Below are 21,299 nucleotides of genomic sequence, written 5' to 3'. Positions count from 1 at the left end.
AGTAAAATTTTTGAGCTTCTTTTTGTTTTTTTCAGTCTGCAAAATGATAAGGATGAAGGTATGTAAAATACCTAGCCCAGGGCTTGGTTCATTTTTTTGTAGTTCTCTAGTCATGTATTGATCATCATTTTCTCTTCTATTTAACAGCTGGATGCATTTGCTCAATTTTTTATGAAAGATGGTTGTAAGACATTGAAATTTTTGTACCAAGAAGGAGATGTCCCTGGTATTGGTAAGGATGTTTTACGAGGGCAATGTGCTGGGTGTTAATTAATGTTAAAGTGTAGCATATATTTTCTCTTATGCATAGACAATCCTTTATTCATATAGAAAATTTACCGGAAGTTCATGTGTGGAAAACAGAGTGTCTTAAAAAAAAATTTTTTTTAACGTTTATTTTTGATACAGAGAGAGACAGAGCATGAATAGGGGAGGGTCAGAGAGAGAGAGGGAGACACAGAATCCGAAACAGGCTCCAGGTTCTGAGCTGTCCGCACAGAGCCCGATGTGGGGCTTGAACTCATGAACCGCGAGATCATGACCTGAGCCGAAGTCGGACGCTTAACTGACTGAGCCACCCAGGTGCCCCAAAGTGTCTTAAAAACAATACATTTTCAGTCCAAATATGTATTTCAGGCATTAGTATAATGATTTAAGGAGAAAATATACTTCTAGAAGTCACTGGTATCTCCTGGGGTACACATTTTCACTAGAATTTAATTGCATTCTCCCTCAAACAGGTGGAGCCATTTTGCACACAGGTTTTCAGATAACTAGTAATAGTTGTGAAATCACATGAGAACTCAGCAGCTGTCCCTGTGGTCCTGGGTCAGCATCTTGTGTCTGCTGCAGCTGTCACAATATCTGGCTTCCCTTACTATTCACAGTATTCCTGAAATAATTAACCCTTCATCAAGATGTGAAACTGTTGTGTTAATAACTAGGGCCATCCTTTTGGTCTTAGACTACTTATCTTTGGAATCCTGTGGATTGTCCCTTCTATTGGTTCTTTCTTACTTTTCTCCTCTGCTGCCTTTAGGTGAGGCTCATATCTCATGCCTGCCCTAGTATTCCAGATTGAAAACCAGTATCTCTGAAACCAGATTCCCTCTCTGAAGTTCACACTACTTATTCCTTTAGAAGTAAACCTTTTATTCCATTATATCTATCTATCTATCTATCTATCTATCTATCTATCTAGATATAGATATGAATATATATGTATGTATAATTTGTAAAATGTATAAGTGAATTTTTAATTTGCAATTATGATTACAGCCCATGATAGCATTCACTCTGCTGGCCTCAGAGTGTGAGCAGGGGAGGGGCAGAGGAAGAGGGAGACACAGATCTGAAGCAGGCTCCCCTTTATCAGGAAAGCCTAAATTTATCTTATGTCTTATCAGCCAGAACTGTGTTACACTACAACCATAGGATTAGGGAGGTTGAGAAAGCAGTTGTCTCTTTGGGAATGTATACATTGCTAAAGGAGACAGTGGGTTTTCTTATCAAGGAAGGAGGGGAGGGAGGTTATTAGGGGTAGAGTACCAACCTTCATGAATGAGCAATTGAGCTCTTCCATTGCTACATACTGTGTATCAGGGTTCTTTGGTTGCAGGCCGTAGAAATAGACTCAAGCATATATAAGCAAGAAAAAAAAAAAGTTTGGTTTTTCACAAAATTTAGAACTAGTTGAACCACTAGGCCTTGGGAAGGACAAGAACAGAGCATTTACACAGATTTCAGGGCAATTTCTTTAGGATTCATCACTGTATTGACGTTTCTCAAATCCCCTTTTACCTTTGGTGTCTCCAATCAGAATTTGTATTCTTGCAGAGAGTTTAATTTATTTGGTTTGCATTTGCCCCACAGGGCTCTGACACTGGTGTCTTCCAGAATCACAGGACAGAAAGAATCCCCCACACCCAAAGGAGGGAAGGCTGGGAAGAAAAACGATTTTCATGGTTTTGAGAAAAATTTAAAATTTCTTTTATATCACATTCTAAATTTGGTTGTTGTTGTAAATAGGAAGACTGTTGATTTTGCTTTTCCATATTACAACCAAGCACTGTCAACAATAGCCATATTATGGACAGAGCCCAAATGTCCATTGATTGATGAATGGATAAAGAAAATGTTGTGTGTGTGTGTGTGTGTGTGTGTATGTGTATATATATATATATATATATATATATATACATATATATATATATACACACATATATACATATATACATATATATATGTAATGGAATATAACTTCGCAATCAATAAGAATGAACTCTTGCCATTTGCAACAATGTGGATGGAACTAGAATGTATTATGCTAAGTGAAATAAGTCAATTAGAGAAAGACAAATATACAGTTTCACTCATATGTAGGATTTAAGAAACAAAACAGATGAACATAGGGGAATGGAGGGAAAAATAAAGTAAGATAAAAACAGAGAGGGAGGCTAACTATAAGAGACTCTAAACTATAGAAAACAAACAGTGTTGATGGAGGGGAGGTAGGTGGGGGGATGGGCTAAATGGGGGGATGGGCACTAGAGAAGGGTGCTCATGTTAGAGATGAGCATTGGGTGTTGTATGTAAGTGATGAATCACTAAATTCTACTCCTGAAACCAATACTATACTATATGTTAACTAACTTGAATCTAAATAAAAAATAAGTAAAATAAAAATTACAACCAACCATCTAACAAAATTATTATGTTTTTAAAATTAAATGATTCTTGGGCGCCTGGGTGGCTCAGTCAGTTAAGCGTCCGACTTCAGCTCAGGTCACGATCTCGCGGTCCGTGAGTTCGAGCCCCGCGTCGGGCTCTGGGCTGATGGCTCAGAGCCTGGAGCCTGCTTCCAATTCTGTGTCTCCCTCTCTCTCTGCCCCTCCCCCATTCATGCTCTGTCTCTCTCTGTCCCAAAAATAAATAAACGTTAAAAAAAAATAAAACAATAAAATTAAATGATTCTCATCCAAACCAGGTCGAGGAAGAATTTAACATAATTTGGGTGCTATGAGTGTAGTTAGTAGGGGACTAAATCTTCTCTGCGGAGTCAGTAAAGGCTTCCAAGAGCTAGTGTTTCAGCTGAGATTTGAAAGGTGAGTAGGAATAGAGAGGTAGAGGGTTGGAGATGGGATAGAATAGTTTGTGTGAAGACTTTGAAGGGAGAAAAGTGCAGAGCTCAGGGAAAGAAAACTGAGGAGGCTGCACTTTAAGAATTTCAATTATTGATATCTTTTTGTAGACAAAAAAACCATTATTCCACAATCATATCAAAAATTGCTTACGGTAAAGTAAAGCAAGAAACCACAGTGTATGATCCATGGTACTTTGTCGCATTTGATCAGTTATGTGATCATACACTAAGTTCTTGATTTTTGTTTTCAGAATGTGGTCGAACTATTGCTGGAGCAACCAAAGGGGCAAAAATGATGAGATTGTATATAGACAATGCAGCCCCCGAGAAACTAAAAGGATTGTGTATATTTTTTGTTCGCTGTCACAATGATATTGCTATAAATGTTAAAAATATTCATGAGGTATGTTTACATCTTTTCCAAATATATGGTTAAATGTTTTTTTCCAGCTTAATTGATATGTAACCGACATGGAATATTGTGTAAGTTTAAGCTGTGTAACATGTTGATTTAATACACTTAGCTTTTGTGAACTGATCACCACTGTAGCATTAGCTAATGCTCCATCATCTCACATAATTACCTTTTTTTGTTTTTGTTTTTGGTGATGACATTTAAGATGAACTGTCTTAGCCACATTCAAGTATATATTGCAGTATTAACTATAATCACCACGCTGTACATTAGATCCCCCAAACTTACTCATCTTATAACTGGAAGTTTGTATCCTTTGACAAACATTTCCTGATTTCCCCTACCCCACAGCCCTTGGTAATCAATATTCTACTCTCTGTTTGTATAAGGTCAACTTTTTTAGATTCCACATATAAGTCTGATTGTATAGTATTTATCTTTCTCTGTCAGGCTTATCTCACTTAGCATAATGACCTCAGATCCATCCATGTTGTCTTACAGGCAGGAATTCATTCCTTCTCATGGCTAAATAATTCTCTCTCCCTGTCCCTCTCCCCATCCCCCAAACTCCAAAAAAATTTTTTTAATTAAAAAAATAAAACATAGGGGAAAAGTTCCTTGACATTGGTCTTGACAATGGTTTTTTGGTTATGTCTCCAAAAGCACAAGCAACGAGAGCAAAAATTAATAAGCAGACTACATCAAACTAAACAGTTTCAACACAGCAAAAAAAAAGTTAATAAAATGAGAAGGCAACCTATGGAATGGGAGAAAATATTTGCAAACCATCTACTTCATTGGGGGTTAATATAAAATATATATAGAGAATTTGTGCAACTCAATAGCAAACAAACAAATAATCCAATTAAAACATGGGCAGAGGAACTGAATTGACATTTTTTCAGAGTCCTCCAAATAACTAACAGGTACATGAAAAGATGCTCAAAGTCAATAATCATCAGGGAAATTAAAATCAAAACCACAATGAGATATCACCTCATACCCATTAGAATGGTTATCACCAAAAAGACAAGAGATAGGGACACCTGGCTGGCTCAGTCAGGGGAGCATGGGACTCTTGATCTCAGGGTCATGAGTTTGAGCCCTAGGTTGAGTGTAGGAATTACTTAAATAAGTAAATAAACTTAAAAAAAAAAAGACAAGAGATAAGTGTTGGTGAGAATGTGGAGAAAAGGTAACCCTCATGCACTATTGGTGGGGATGTAAATTGGTACAGCCACTATGGAAAAAAGTATGGAGGTTTCTCAAAAAATTAAAAATGGAACTGCCATATGATCCAGAAATCCCACTTCTGGATATATATCTAGAGGAAATGAAATAAGGGTTTCAAAGAGATATCTTCATCTCCAGGTTCACTGCAGCATTATTCACAATAACCAAGATATAGAAGCAACCTAAGTGTACAACTGTGGATAAGTGGATAAGGAAGGTACGATAAATATACACGATGGAACATATATCATGTCCAGTGTGGAGCCTGATATGGGGCTCAATCCCACAACCATGAGATCATGACCTGAGCTGAAATCAAGCGTCAGACACTTAACTGACTGAGCCATCCAGGCACTCCCCTATGTTTATTTCTAGGAGTTTTATGGCTTCAGGTATTATGGTTAAGTCTTCAGTTAATTTTGAGTTAATTTTTGTGAATAGTGTAAGATAGAGGTTAAATTTCATTCTTTTGCATCTAATTATCCAGTTTTCGTAGCAGTGTTTATTGAAGAAGACTATCCTCTCCTCATTGAATATTCTTGGCTCTCTTGTCAAATTTTAGTTGAGTGTACATGTGTGGATTTATTTCTAGGCTCTTGATTCAAATCCATTGGCCCATGTGTCAATTTTTATGTCAAGTATCATTGTTTTGATTGCTCTAGCTTTGCAGTATAGTTTGAAATCAAGAAGTGTGATGCCTTCAGTTTTGGTTTTCTTTTTCCCCGTTAGGATTACTTTGGCTCTTGGGTGTCTTTTGTGGTTCCATACAAATTTTAGGATTGCTTTTTCTGTCTGAGGGAAAAACACCATTAAAATTTTGATGGAGATTGCATTGCATCTATAGGTGGCTTTGGGTAATGTGGACATTTAACAATATTTATTCTTCCCATCCATGAACATGGGATATCTTTCCATTTTGTCATCGTTGATTTCTTTCATTAATGTCATAGTTTTGAGATCTTTCACCTCCTTAGTTAATTTTATTCCTAAGAATTTTATTGGTTTCAATGCTATTGTGAATGGGATTGTTTTCTTTATTTAATTTTCAGATGATTTGTCCTTCATATGTAGAAACATAACTAATTTCTGTTTGTTTATTTTGTACTCTGCAACTTTACTGGCAATTTTTCTAACAGTTTTTTGGGTGGTGTTTTAGGATTTTCTATTTACAATATTATATCATCTGTAAACAGAGGTAATTTTCCTTCCTTTTCAATTTGGATGACTTATATATATTTTTTCCTTTTCTAATTGCTCTGCCTAGGATTTCCAGTGTTGTGTTTATCTTTTTTTTAAGTTTTATTTATTTATGTTGAGAGGTGGGGGAGAGGCAAAAAGAGAGGGAGAGAGAGAATCCCAAGCAGGTTCCACACTGTCAGCCTGGAGCCTGATGTGGGGTTCAGTCCCATGAACCACGAGATCAAGACCTGAGTTGAAATCAAGAGTTGGATGCTTAAGTGATTGAGCTACCCAGGCACCCCTCCAGTGTTTATTTAATAGGAGAGGTGAGAGTGAGCACCCTTATCTTTTCCCATTATTTTTTCTCTTTTAGAGAAAAAGTTTTCCACTTTTCACTGCTGGTTCACTGGTAAGTGTGAGTTTGTGATATGTGGCCTTTATTATTTTGAGGTATGTTCCTTCTGTACCCAATTTCTTAAGAGTTTTTTTTATTATTATGAAAGAGTGTTGTATTTTGTCTAATGCTTTTTCTGCATCTGTTGAAATGATTACATGCTTTTTATCCTTCACTTTGTTAATGTGGTGTATCATATTTATTCATTTGTATATGTTGAACCATCCTTGCATCCCAGGGATAAATCTCACTTGGTCATGATGTATGAGGCTTTTAATGTGCTGTCGAATTGGTTTGCTAGTATTTTGTTGAAAATTTTGCATCTCTTTTTTAGAGATATTGTTCTTTTGGTAAGTGGGATATTGGTAATTTTCTTGTAGTGTGCTTGTCTGGCTTTGGTATCAGGATGATTCTTGCCTTGTAAAATGAGTTTAGAGTGTTCCCTCTTCAATTTTATGAAAGAATTTTAGGAGGATTGGCATTCATTCTTCTTTAAGTGTTTGGTAGAATTTACCAGTGAAACCATCTGGTACTGGATTTTTCTTTGTTGGGAGGTTTTTGATTGCAGGTTCAATCTCTGCTTGTTATTGGTCTGTTCAGATTTTCTGTTTCTTCATCATTCAGTCTTTGTAGATGGTATGTTTCCAAGAGTTAATCCATTTCTTCTAGGTTGTCCAATTAGTGTGAATATAGTTGTCTATAGTTGTTTCTTTGTTTTCTTTCTTTCTTTTTTAAATTAAGTAATCTCTATGCCCAATGTGGGGCTTGAACTCATGACCCTGAGGTCAAGAGTTGCATGCTTTACAGACTGAGCTAACCAGGCATCCCCATAGTTGTTTCTTATGGTCCTTTGTGTTTTTGTGGTCCTAATGTTTCCTTTATTATTTCTGATTTTATTTATTTGAGTCTTCTCTTTTTTTTCTTACTCTTCCTAACAGTTTTGGTTATCTTTTCACAAAACAGCGTTTAGTTTTGTTGATCATTGCTATTGTTTTTCTGATCTCTATTTCATTTATTTCTGCTCTTTTCTTTGTTATTTCCTTTCTTCTGCCAACATTGGGCTTAGTTTGTTCTTCTTTTTCTAGTTCCTTGATTGTAAGGTTAGGTTGTTTAATATCTTCCTTTTATAATGTAGGCATTTATTGCTTAAGCTTCCCTCTTAGAACTGCTTTTGCTGCATCCCAAACCCTATAGGTTTTGGTATGTTATGTTTCCATTTTCATTTGTTTCAAGATATTTTTAAATTTCCCTTTAGATTTCTTCTAAAGAAACACAACCCACTGATTGTGTGAAGTGTGTTAATTCTCACATATTTGTGAAATTTCTAGTTTTTCTTTCTTTTGTTATTGATTTCTAGCTTCATAAAATAGTGACTGGAAAAAGAAACACTTGGTATGATTTCAGTCATCTTAAATTTGCTGTTTTGTGGCCTACCATAGGATCTCTCCTGGAAATGTTCCACATGCATTTGAGAAGAATATATTCTTCTCCTATTGGGTGGAATATTCTGTATATGTCTATTAGGTCCATTTGGTGTAAACTACAGTTCAAGTAAAATATTTCCTTGTTTCTTTTCTGTCTGGATGAACTAACCACTGTTGAAAGTAGGGTATTAAAAGTCCTCTACTATTATTGTGTTGTGTGTTTCTCCCTTCAGATCTGTTAGCATTTGGTTAATGTATTTAGGTGCTCTGTTGTTGGGTGCATATATATTTATGACTGCTTTATCTTTTTGATAAAGTGACCTGTGTATCATTGTATAATAACCTTTTTTGTCTACTGTTATTGTTTTGGCTTAAAGTCTATTTTGTCTGATATAAGTATAGCTACTTTTGCTTTCTTTTCGTTTCCATTTGCATGGCATATTTATTTTCTCTTTTCACTTTGTGCCTCTGTATGTCCTTAAAGCTGGAGTCAGTCTGTTTTAGGCAGCATATAGCTGTTTTGTTTTTGTATCCATCCAGCCACTCTGTGTTTTTTGATTAGTGAATTCAATCCGTTTACAGTTAGAATAATTATTGATATGTGAAGGGTTACTAATGCTATATTATTGATTGCTTTTTGTTGTTTCATACTTCCATTTTTTTTCTTTTTCCCTCTGTTTCTACTTACCTTTGTAAATTGGTGTTTTTCCATGTGGTATGCTCTGTTCCCTTCCTTTTTAATCTTTTGTGAATCTACCCTAGATTTTTGCTTTGCTGCTACCATGAGGTTTACATAAGACATTATAGCTATAACACTTTATTTTATGCTGATAACAACTAACTTTAATTGTATGCAAAAACTCTATCCTCTTACTCCTCCCTTTTATATTTTGATGTCACAATGTATCTCTTTTTATACTGTGTATTCATTAACAAACTTTGTAGCTATAGTTATTTTTATTACACTCATTCTTTAACTTTTATACTAGAGCTACATGGTCAACACCACTCATATTTACAGTGTTAGAGTATTCTGAATTTGACTATATATTTACCTTTTTTAGGGTATTGTATGTTTTCATATGTGTTCATGTGAATAATTAGTGTCCTTTCATTTCAGCTTAAAGAACTCCTTTCAGCATTTCTTGTAAGGTGGATCTCATGGTGATGAATTACTTCAGCTTTTGTTTGTCTAAAAAAATCTTTCTCTCTCCTTCATTGCTGAAGGGTAATTTTGCCAGATAGAGTATTCTTGGTTGGCATTTTTTTCTTTCAGCACTTTGAATATATGGTTCCACACATTCCTGGCTTGTCAGGGTTTGGCTAAGAAACCTGTTTTGGCAACCTTGGAGGGTTCTCTTCTAAGTTACAAGCTTTTTTTCTCTTTTTTTTAAAAAAAATTTTTTTTTCAAAGTTTATTTATTTTTGGGACAGAGAGAGACAGAGCATGAACGGGCGAGGGGCAGAGAGAGAGGGAGACACAGAATCGGAAACAGGCTCCAGGCTCTGAGCCATCAGCCCAGAGCCCGACGCGGGGCTCGAACTCACGGACCGCGAGATCGTGACCTGGCTGAAGTCCGACGCTTAACTGACTGCGCCACCCAGGCGCCCCATTTTTCTCTTACTACTTTTAAGATTTTCTCTTTGTCTTTGAGTTTTGGCAGTTTTATTATAATGTGTCTTGGAAAGGATCTCATTAAGTTGGTTTTGTTTGGTGACCCATGAGCTTCGTGAACTTGGATATCTAAATCTCTCCCCAGATCTGGGCTTTTCTCAATCACTGTTTCTTTAAATAAGCTTTCTTTCCCCTTCTCCCTCTCTTCTTTTCCTAAAATTTCAATAATTTGCAGATTGGTGCTTTTGATGATATTCCATAGATCACACAGGTTTAATGTTTTTCATTCTTTTTTCTTTGTTATCCTCTGAATAAATTCAGAGTTCCTGTCTTTTATCTCACAGATTCTTTCTTCTGCCTGATCCATTCTATTGTTGATGACCACTGTTGCACTTTTCATTTCTTTGTATTCCTCAGCTCCAAAATTTTTGATTGGCTCTTTTTTCATGATTTCTGTCTCTATTAAATCTCTTGTTTTGTTTATGTATTTTTTTCATGATTTCATTGAATTATCTTTCTGTGTTTTCCTGTAGTTCACTGAGTTTCCTTAAAACAGCTTTGTTGAATTCTTTATCATGTAAATTGCAAATTTCCATGTCTTTGGGGTTGGTTGCTAGAAAATTATTGTGATCCTTTGGTGGTATCACATTCCTTAAAGTTTTGTATTGCTGTCTTTGCCTTTGATGTAGTAGTCATGTCCCCTAGTCTTTACCATCTTTGGGAGAAAAATATCTTCCCTCAGCCCTGTTGGTGATTCTGCGGCTCTCAGAGACCTTCTGTGGATAAACCTGCTCTACACTTCTTTATCCCTTTTGTGGAGGAATTCTTAAGCTTGTATGCCTTCTCTCAATCCTGCAGTGCACCAAGTTGACAACCTCCCTTTTGTTTTCCCAAAGGTGATGCTAAAGCTCAAGTTTGTGATCTCCCCCCTAGCCAACAAATTTGGGCTGGCTTTCTTCATGTAGTCCCTAGCCATCTGGCAAAGTGTGCTCTCACTGCTGCCATCAGGAGCATGCATGGGGAGCCAGCCACAGGGTAGGGGGCATTGTGTGGCTGAGGCATGCTGAGAGCTGGGGGCGCCCATGGGCCAGTTGGGGAATCCATGTGCCAGATGTTTCCAGTGGCCATGCTGGGCTTCCGGTGGTGGGCTCCTTGATGGAATCTGTGGTGGAGTTAGTAGTATCTGCTTCCCTTTAGCACCTTCCTAGAGTCTTATCTGCCACTCTCTCAGCTTGTTTATGCCCACACCCCCCTGTCCCCTAGCCATGCAGCTCATGATTTAGTACTCTGGATGGGGTGGGAGAGAAATGAGCCTCTTTGGCAGCATCCTACATAGCTGGGGAAGCTGGATGCTCATTTACATGCTCTCATTTGCCCTTACAGGAGAAATTAAAGGCTGAGAAGATCTCCCTTGGTCCTAAGCTGTGCAGCCTTGGGGGAGGGGTGATGTGGATAAAGTCAAGTCTTTCCTCTTACCTTATCCGGTGCACTCAAACTCATATTTTTTTGCTTCAACTGTGTGCAGTAACTTCTCTTCTGGAAATCTGGACTTCCACAAAGGCTCTTGTGTCCATGGGTGATTAATAGTGCTTTCCATGGGGTTCTAGGACAGTGTCTGAGAGGGGTTAGAGCTGGTTCATGGCCACTGCAGGTTTCACACCTAGACTGAGGTCTGGATGCCTGTTCTCTGATGCATGGTGGGTGAGACTCTTCCTGAGTTCCTTGACATATGGTGCTGGATCGCAGAGCTCCCACAAAGCCACTTTTGTCCATTGATAAAAACCAAATTATTGTTTTTTGTTAGGGGACAGAAACAAAGGACATCTTATTCTACCATGTGTTGACGTCACCAGCCTGTAGTTAAACATTGAATGTATTATCATAGTTACACTTTTACTTTACTTTCTCTCCTTTCTGTATATAGGACTGATTTGAGTTCCAAGAAAATGTATTCATGTATTCAGGATAACTGAGAAATTACTATAGTAGAATGAAGTGATATTTATCCTTTAGACACTGCTTTTAAAATTCATGAAAATTCCATTTCTTCTAGATGGTGTGCAAATAATTTCCATCCTTCCATTTACTGGGAAGGAATTTAATGTTGTTCACATTATTTTGAGTATTAGTTATTTTAATTTCCTCATTACTTAATATTTTAACTATTAAATAGTTTAGAAAGACTTATCTAGTGCTTATCTAGTCCTGGGAAGGCAGCTTGATGACATGGGAAAAACAGCAATTTTATTCAGATAGACCCAAATTTGTCACCTACCCTAACCACTGACCAGTGGAGTGTTCCTTGACAGGTTGCTTTTCTTTTCTATGACTTAGGTTTTTACATTATTAACTTGGAAATAGTAATAACCACCTTGCAGGATTGTTGTGAGACTAAATTATAATATTAGCAAATTCTTATCTTGCTAAGTAACAAATCCACCCTAATTTTTCTCCTTTTCTGTTTATGACAAAAAATGGCTTTAAGAGAGGTTGTTTAGCTTGGTTTTCAAGTCTAGGTTGGGAATCATTTCCCTGTGACTCCTTGTAGATACTGCATTGTCTTCTGGTATCTCTTGTGGCTGATTAAGCCTCTTCTGTAAATGTCCTTCATAAGTGATCTGTCTTTTCTTTCAGTTTGATTTTGTTCTTTGTCTTTCAAACAGTTTCACCATGATGTCTCCAACCATGTGCATGTGTTTCCCAGTGTGTCTTCCATTTCACTAATTCTCCCTTCAACTTGTTTGTAACAACTTATTCTTTTTTATAAGTGAGTTTTTATGTTTGTCACAGTTGTATGCAATTTTGAAAAACATGTTTATTTATTTTGAGAGAGAGAGCATGAGCAAGCACACAAGCGGGGGGAGGGACAGAGAGAGAAAAGGTGCAGCCAGTGCAGAGCCAGAGGCGGGGCTCAGTCTCACAAGTGGTGAGATCATGACCTGAGCTGAAATCAAGAGTTTGGCGCTTAACTGACTGAGCCACTGAGGCACCCCGGTATGCAGTTTTAAAAAAGGAAGAAATTCTGTAAGTCTTGTTATGAAAACTTAAGTCTATCTCACTCTCCAGGAGCAACCATTAATCTCTCAACAGATTCTTTCATTTGCCTCCATATCTCTAAATGGTGTGCTTTGATTGCTCCTTTGCCAGGTTAGACATTACCTATTGACTTTTTTCTGTGGAAGATGAAGATTTAGCTCTTTTTTATCCTGTGCCCCTCCTGCCATTTTCCATCCCTTTGTTCTTATATAACTATAACATAGTTATATTCTATTTCACTTAGATAAATATTTGTTTACACCATTATAACTGTGTAAAACCAATCGCAGTTGAGCATATGGTATATCAGTGGTCCTCATAATGGTTCCCTAAACCCTTTCATGGAATATGCAAGGTCAAAATGTATTTTTATCATTATACTAAGACATTTGCCCTTTTTACTGTGTTGGCATTTGACTAATGGTGCAGAAGCAGTAGTAGGAAGGACTGGTGACTCCTTAGCACGAATCAAGGCTGTGGCACCGTACTGTACTTGTAGCTGTTGTAGTCTTCACTGCCACACGCTCACAGTTAAAAAGAAATGTAGTGGCTTTTGGCAAGTTTTTTATCTTAATTTCTTGGCTTGGGGTGTCCATGTCACTTAAATTGTATTAATTGAAATGTCACACTCATCAATGCTGGACTTCTGATTTCTGTGTATTTTATTTCTTGAGACTGATCAGTTTTTCCACTTAAAATTCTGGGCAGAGGGCTAATTTCATTGCTCTTTCCTTACTCTGATTGAGTTTTTCTAGTCTCATTTCCCGGGACAGGGCAATTTTCCACTAAGAACTTTATACAGAAGGCTCAGCTTCATTTCCTCCACATTGTATAGGCTCCAGGTTTTCTCCTTACCTATGTTGAAAGTAAAGCACTGAGGAAAGTGTCGCCTTGATGAACACACATGGGAATGGTTAGAATGGGGGAAGAATATAAATTTGTTGATTTTAGAACTCTAATTTCCATGACTGCCTAAGTTTTCCTAATATATAGAAAGTATTGCCTATGCTTAATGTAATGAAAAATAGGTTATGATTTTCAGCTCTTTAATGGGATTAGCATATAACATTTGAACACCGCCCTTTCAGGAAGTGCTGTTTACTGTACTGGATGCATCAACAGGAATCCTTCCTGGGATTAGGAATATGCTGTCAAGTATATTTGTGCCAGCTATTCTTGCAACAAATAATTGGGGTGCTCTAAACCAGTCCAAGCAAGGAGAATCTGAAAAACACATTTTCACCGAAACCATCAACAGATACCTTTCATTTTTAGATGGTAAGTACAAAATTTAACGTTTAGTACATTACTGAAAATGAGCAGATTAACTGTAAGATCTGTTATTAAAGATAAGCTTTAGAGGAAAACCATTCCATCTTAAAAGAAAGTATTACTCAAAATAATTATGAGACCTAGAAGTAAGAAATCAAATTGTTAGAACCTCTCATTTCTGGGGATCTTTGCAGGAGTAGGATATATTTTTAAAAAATTTTCCATTGTAGCAAGAAGATTCTATTCCTATGTTATTAATGAAAAATTCCACCATATTTAAAAATATTACTATATTATTAGCTCTTTTGAAAATATACAACTTTATTAGTTCATATTATTAAAATACATATTATTAACAAATAACCAAGTCACAATCTAACAATCAGTTTGCATTTATGTTTCTCTAACATTTGAGTAATTATAGCTGGAACCACACATTGACATTAAACACCTCTTCTCAATATTGTTTCTTCTCTTTTAGGTGCTAGAGTAAGTATTGAGGGCACAGTTAAGTTAAAGAAGGTAGACAATGTCGATTTTTCCAAACTGCATACTTTTGAAGAAGTGACAGCTGCAGCCAGCAACTCAGAAATGGTTCGTCAGCTAGAGGATGTGCTGATGACATGGTACAGACAGATCGAACAGGTGAGCTAACTCAAGTATTACATCAGATGTGAGTTGTAGCTCTCAGCTGTGTCCTAGCCATTGCATTGTGTCCCTGAAAGTAAAGGGAAGAGGAATCTTGCAGATTCGGTTATGAAATTCAGCTTATTCTTGACCTCAGTGCAAAAGCATTGTTCTCTGGGGGCCACTGAAAATCAATTTTAATTTTAAACATTTTAAATATTTTTAAATATTTAAATATTTTAAAAATATTTTAAATACCTAAAAATATTTTAAATATTTTAAATATGTCTCACTCTTAAGGAGGAACCATAACCATATGGGTTGAGAATGAAAAAAATGAAGAATCAGGAATAGCCAGTGTTCATTCCAATACTTTATATATTGTTTATACTCTTCATAAGAGAAAAGAAGAGGATACAATGAAGCAACTATAGCCACAGTGCTAGACACTAAATAAATACCTCTTGGTTGATCAATGGAATTGTCTATGTTGACAAAGATGTTCAAACTAGGCTTATTCATGTCACTACTACAACTCTCTGGCCAAATAAATTTTCTCTGGCAGTAGGGAAAGCAGCAATAAGAACGGGGCATATGTTAACATTCTGAGAGGTGCCAACCTACATTACCCATACTGCCCCAAATCAGGCACTATGCAATTGCTCTAAACTGAAAGAGGCCTCTAGGAGACAACTCACGGATCTCTAGTTCATGAGTACAGGTCAGTGGAGCTAGAGAAGAAAACGTTCAGTCAAGTGAAGACTAAGGCAAAAAAAAATCTTAATGAGTAAAAGCTAGAAAAAAGCACTTTCAATTTACCTCTCTTAGAACTATGTTAGAAGGAAGGAGGTGCAGTTGGAATGGAAAAATTGGAGGACTTTGGAAACTCCACCAGGGCCTGGAGTGCTGGTCACAGAATTTGTTCCAGGTGTCACTAGGAAATTGAAGTGGATAATAGAGCACCGCAAGACTTCTGTACCCACTTACTATGTCGCTGGAGGAAGGGGGAGCTGTAACCTATTGTGGAAATCAGGCTCTGTCCTACACAATGGCTGAGGAGATCCCCCCAATTATTGCAATCAATCAATATAGATTTTCTTTCATGAAAATGAACAAGCAAAAGAAAATAGCTGAGATTTAGGGAGATTTAACAAGTTGAAATAAGAAAATCACATTGGGCAATTGCAGCAAATGGCTCCAATTAAGTAGAATCAATGCAGGAAATGGGAGAGATCTTTAATCTAAAATAAGCATCTGAACCATGACATCTAAAATAAACATTGACCTTGTCATACGCAAAAATTAGTCAAGATAAATTATAAACATAAATTTGAAAGCTAAAAATGAAAAAAAAAAACAGATACACACGACAAATTGGATGAATCTCAAAAACACTGTGAGTGAACAAAAGCAACCCTAAATAAGTAATGTGAAAAATAAAACAAAACCTATAAATGAATCAGAACACAACATAGAGCTCTATTGATATCTTCTTAAGATACAAAACTCAGAAGCCATGAAAGAAAAAACTGACATATTTGACTACATAAAAACAATTTACCAACTTCCATATGTCAAAAATTACCATGAGCAAAATTAAAAAATGACTTTCTTGGAGAAAATATAATCAGCATATATAACAAAGAGTATCCATAATATGTAAAGATCTTCTTTACATCATTAAGAAATGGGCAACATTGAAAAAAAAATAGGCCAAGGATATGAACAATGTCATTCAAGGAAAGTACATGGAGATATTTGACCTGGGAGTGGGTGGGAGGGGGGTTTAGGAGGTCATGATATCTTCAAATATTTGATGGGATTTCATGTGAAATTAAACTTGCAGTGTATGGCCCTAAATGGCAGAAGACCAGGTGGTGGCTGCAAGGAGAGAGATTTTTAATCTTGAAATCAGGATAATTTTCTCACAGAATCCCTTCTTCACACACACACAAATACAGAATGTACTGCATCCTGAAAGTACCCAATTTGAGGCTGGTATCTATCTACGAAACATGTTGTAACAGGAATTAAATTTCAAGAATTTTCATTCTTTAATTCTGTGATTCAAACTAGATAGACCTTCAGCCAGTTAAGAGAAATTTAAATTATGTCTAGTGTCCTCTATTTAAGGTGATGAGGAAGCTTGTGATAGGATTAGGAAAGAGTTCTACACAGAATGGTTAAAATTAAAAGCAAGTAACTTTCATGGAGTGAAGAAAGAACCTTCATGGGTCTGAAAAATCAACTATGTATTTTACTTCCTTTGTATTCTTAAAAATTCCATCACAATTTATGTGAAGCTATAAACATAAAAAGTACAGAAAACAATATAACAAAGACCCCTGAAACTACCACTGAGATTAAATAGATAGATTCTCATTTTACTTCAGATCTGTTTTATTTTCATGAAAGCCTCCAAGCCATCCCTTTCCTCCCCTCTATGTTACCACTATCCTGATGTTTTTGTCTCTCATTCTCCTGAAAGTTTTACACTTTTATTGCATTTTCATATTTATAAGCTTTAAATTATATATATTAAAATTATATGTATACACTATGTATATATATAAATACAGAATATATATTTGTGATTAAGGTCTTTATACAATTGGTATTTATAATATCATTTCACAGTTTATGTTTTTTCTCATTTAGCATTCTCTTTCATCTATGTTGGTACAAATAAATTAAATTATTCACTTAACTACTGTCTGGTGTTCCTATCAGTTTATTATATACATTTTCAGACATTAAGATACATTTAAGTCATGTCTAATATCCTCTGTTTAAGGAGGTAGAGAGATTTGTTCATCCATTCCCTCAGAAATACAGTTGTTTCTATTTTTAGAAATTCAGTTAATTTTTAGAATTCAGTTAATACCTTTGTTCAGATCTCCTTTGCACAGGTTCTAGAGTTTCTCAGTGGAATTGCTGACAGCAATAGCATATGGCTTTTTTTATTGGGTATTACATAGCCCTCCAAAGAGTGGTTATATTAACTTACTTCATTTTTATAGAAGCATATGAGTTCCCATTTCTTCAAATCTTTTGTTGCACTTGGATCATTAGATTTTTAATCTTTGTCAGTATGTTGGGTGTGGAATGATATCTTATTTTGTATTACTCTGATTTCTGTTGAGGTTGAATGTGTTCAATGGCTATTTAAGTTTTCTCTTTGTTGAATTGCCTGTTCACATCCTTCACCTAGTTTTATTTCAGATTGCTTGATGATATCTTACCAAGTTGCTGGAGTTTAAATAGTATTTTCCATATGTTAACTTTGTTGGTCTCCATTGTGTCCTACATTTTCATTTGGTATGGTGTCTTTAGTCATGTGAAAGTTTTATATTTTAATGTAAACATATTAGTTACAAATTGTAATCCAGCTTCATTTTAGCTACCTCCAGTGGTAGGAACATTGTGCTTTTTGTATTTTATTTAAGAAACTCTTTTCTACTTAAATATTATGTAGATATTCTCCTGAGTTATTTATTTACCTTAAATATTAGTGAAATCTACAGAAATAAATACCATAAAAGAAACAAATTGTTGTAAAATGAACACTCATGTAACCTTTGCACAAGTTAAGAAGCAGCATTACCAGCACCTAACAGTCCTCATGCATCCCTCTTCCCAATTTTAACTCCCTTTTCTTCCCCCCAGTGGTAACCATTTTCTTGACAATTATGATATTTAGTTCTTGACAATTATAATATTTAGTTCTTTAAAAGTGTTGCCATTTTGTTTTTAATATTTAGGTTTGTAATCCATCTGGAATTAATTGTGTATGTGGAGTAGGAATCTAATTTTGTCTTTTTCCATATAGTTAGCCAATTGTCCCCAAAATAAGCTGTTTAGTTAATAGCCCATTGTTTCCTCCTGACAAATTTTTAATATCACTCTGTAATATATAAAGTTTCTAAATCCCTTTGTCTATCCCACTGGTCTACTTATTTGGGTTTTACACTCAGGTAATACTGTTTTCATTTCTGTAGTTTTTTTACTAAGTCAACATTTGTCATGACAAGTCCCTTTATGTATTTTTCTTCAAAATTGCATTGGTTATTTCTGGTTAATTATTCTTCCAAATTAATTTTAAGACTAGCTTTTCAAGTATTCTGAAAAACTCTATTGATATTTTGATTGGTTTTCACTAAATGTATACATTAATTTAGAGAAAATTGTCACCTTTATATGGTTGAAGATTTCCATCCATGAACATGGTATTTCTCTCCATTTATTTAGGTCTTCTTTTGTATGCTGAAAGTAAGTTTTCTAATTTTATCCACAAAGATATTGTACATCTTTTGCTAATCTCTAGATATCTGATCATTGTTGTTGTTTGTTACAGCAAATACTATCTTCTTTTAGAAATTACATTTTCAGATTGCTATATGGCTTGTAAAGAAATGCTACTAATATTTCTGTGTACATCCAGTAACCTTACTGAATTGTTCACTTTTACTTATTATAGAAGTTTGTCTTTAGATATTCTTGAATTTTAAAAATGTAGCCAAACATATCATCTTTGATTATGACAATTTTTTTTGAGAGAGAGAGCACACAAGAAGGGCAGAAGGAGAGAGAGAGAGAATCTTAAGCAGGCTCCACACCTAGTGCTGAGCCGGATGTGGGGTTCAATCTCATGACCATGAGATCGTGACCTGAGCCGAAATCAAGTCTGACATTCAACCAGCTGAGCCACCCAGGCACACTGCCACTATTGTTTTTGTTTTTTTTTTAATTTCCAATTCTTATGCCTTTTGGTTGCTTTTCTTGTTTGGAGACCTCCATTACCACGTTGAATAGTAGTGGGTGGTGTTAGTGGCAAATTTTTCTTGTCCTTGGTTTTAAAGTGATATTTTCTAAAATTTCATCATTAAATATGAGGTTTGCTATAGATTTTTGGTAGATACTATTTATCAGGTTAAAGAAGTTCCCTTTTGTTCTTAGTTTCCTAAGAGTTTTTCTTTTAATTTTTTTTTAATGTTTATTTTTGAGACAGAGAGAGACAGCACAAATGGGGGAGGGGTAGAGAGAGAGGGAGACAGAATCCGAATCAGGCTTCAGGCTCTGAACTGTCAGCACAGAGACTGACACAGGGCTCAAACTCACAAACCATGAGATCACGACCTGAGCAGAAGTCAGATGCTTAACTGACTAAGCCACCGAGGCGTCCCAGTTTGCTGAGAGTTTTTAATATTCTTCAATTAAAATTTATAAAAATTTTTAGCTTCCTTTGAAAAGATACAAACAATGAGGTTTTACCAAAGAAGAAAATAACATTCTTAAATTCTGTGAATTTTTTTTTTTTTAATTGCAGGTACTTATTGAGAGTGAGCAGATGAGAAAGGAAGCTGATGACTCAGGTCCGCTTACTGAATTGGAACACTGGAAACGCATGTCAGCCAAATTCAATTATATCATTGAACAGATTAAAGGACCAAGTTGTAAGGCTGTCATAAATGTGCTTAATGTTGCACACTCCAAACTGTTAAAGGTAAAAGGCCTTTTATTTTAAAATTTGATATGCTTCAGAACAACCAACTAGAAAATTACCCTTCCTGAACTGCTTCTTCACATCATATACTGGAACCATGTGTTTAGAGGTTTTAAACGTTGAGTGAGGCTCTCTCATATTCCACAATTATTTCCCAAAGAGGAAAAGGAAGTATAGAAATGAAGACTTATTTCTCAATATTTTGTATATCAATTTTGACAATACTACTATGGAATGATTGGTATTTATTTTTAAGTTGTTTTTGAAATTGTGAATCAATAGAAGCTCATTGAGGTAAAGAACTACATAGAAAGTCAAAAACAAAAATGTGCTCTTGTTAGATAGCTCATGTCCACTAGTCCACAGTTTGGTTTGATTTTTTCTGGGTCCTTTTATTTTTCTGTATTCTTTCTTTAAAAAATTTATCTATATTTATCTATATCTGTATCTGTCTATCTAGATATATATCCTTTTCTCAAAGACCCAAAATAATGCAATGTTATAAATAACTAACCTAGAAAAGTCACTCCAGATAGAAGCAAGTCCAGCTTAAGCCTACAGACAAAATGTTAATTACAAACAGAATGAGTCTTTAGTTTTAGTAAATCATTTAAGGTGTTTATGATAACTTTGTCTTAAATAATATAAGAAACAGATGTATCAATCACATTTCAGTATCAGCTACTTTAGTATATGTATGATTATGGAAGATAGCCTGAATTTCTTTTTTTTTTTTTAAATTTTTTAATGTTTGTATTTGAGAGAGAGAGAGAGAGAGAGAGAGAGAGAGAGAGAGAGAGAGACAGTGCACAAACGAGGGAAGGGCAGAGAGGGAAAGACAGGGAGACACAGAATCTGAAGCAGGCTCCAGGCTCTGAGCTGTCAGCACAGAGCCTGACGTGGGGCTCAAACTCATGAGCTGTGAGATCATGACCTGGGCTGCAGGCAGACGCTTAACTGGCTGAGCCACCCAGGTGCCCCCTGAATTTCTTGATTAAAATTAAGTACAGTGATATATTTGGATGTTTCATGGAATTCTTATACATTTTTTCCCTTAGAATTGGCGTGATTTGGATGCAAGAATAACAGATACAGCAAATGAGTCAAAAGATAATGTCAGATATTTGTACACTTTAGAAAAAGTGTGTCAACCTCTCTATAACTATGACCTAGTAAGTATGCTTTTTAAAGTGTACTTTTAAAAATAACTCATTTTAAAATAACTTAATATACGTGTATTGGGAAATGTGTACTGCAGAAAAATTATATAAAAGATATATTTTCCTGTTATATATCTATCATGAATTATAAACTTATTTATTATTCCGAACTACATTTATATATTTGAGATTATCATGAGTATAATCTCATTTGTGAATTAAACTAATTAATCCATTGCACATCACAAATTACCCCAGAACTGATTCGCATAAAACACAGTCCCTATAAATCAAGAATA

The 21,299-nt window shown here is 35.5% G+C and overlaps 1 protein-coding gene across 2 annotated transcripts in view; it reads left to right on the top strand.

The window, feature by feature from the left end:
- The window catches only part of DNAH8 (dynein axonemal heavy chain 8), a 321,754-nt gene that overhangs the window by 8,499 nt on the left and 291,956 nt on the right, over nt 1–21,299 (top strand). For both annotated transcript variants that reach the window (XM_047102369.1, XM_047102370.1), the window contains exons 3-8: nt 148–232; nt 3,394–3,545; nt 13,527–13,716; nt 14,192–14,355; nt 19,664–19,840; nt 20,899–21,012. In XM_047102369.1, coding sequence (XP_046958325.1) covers nt 148–232; nt 3,394–3,545; nt 13,527–13,716; nt 14,192–14,355; nt 19,664–19,840; nt 20,899–21,012 — 882 coding nt within the window. The remainder of the gene's footprint in view (nt 1–147; nt 233–3,393; nt 3,546–13,526; nt 13,717–14,191; nt 14,356–19,663; nt 19,841–20,898; nt 21,013–21,299) is intronic.

Source organism: Lynx rufus, unplaced genomic scaffold (genome assembly GCF_022079265.1).
Source record: "Lynx rufus isolate CCGP_SWC_20201006 ecotype Redwood Valley unplaced genomic scaffold, mLynRuf1.p SCAF_6, whole genome shotgun sequence".
Classification (NCBI taxonomy): domain Eukaryota; kingdom Metazoa; phylum Chordata; class Mammalia; order Carnivora; family Felidae; genus Lynx; species Lynx rufus.
This window is presented reverse-complemented; position numbering and strand designations above follow the sequence as displayed.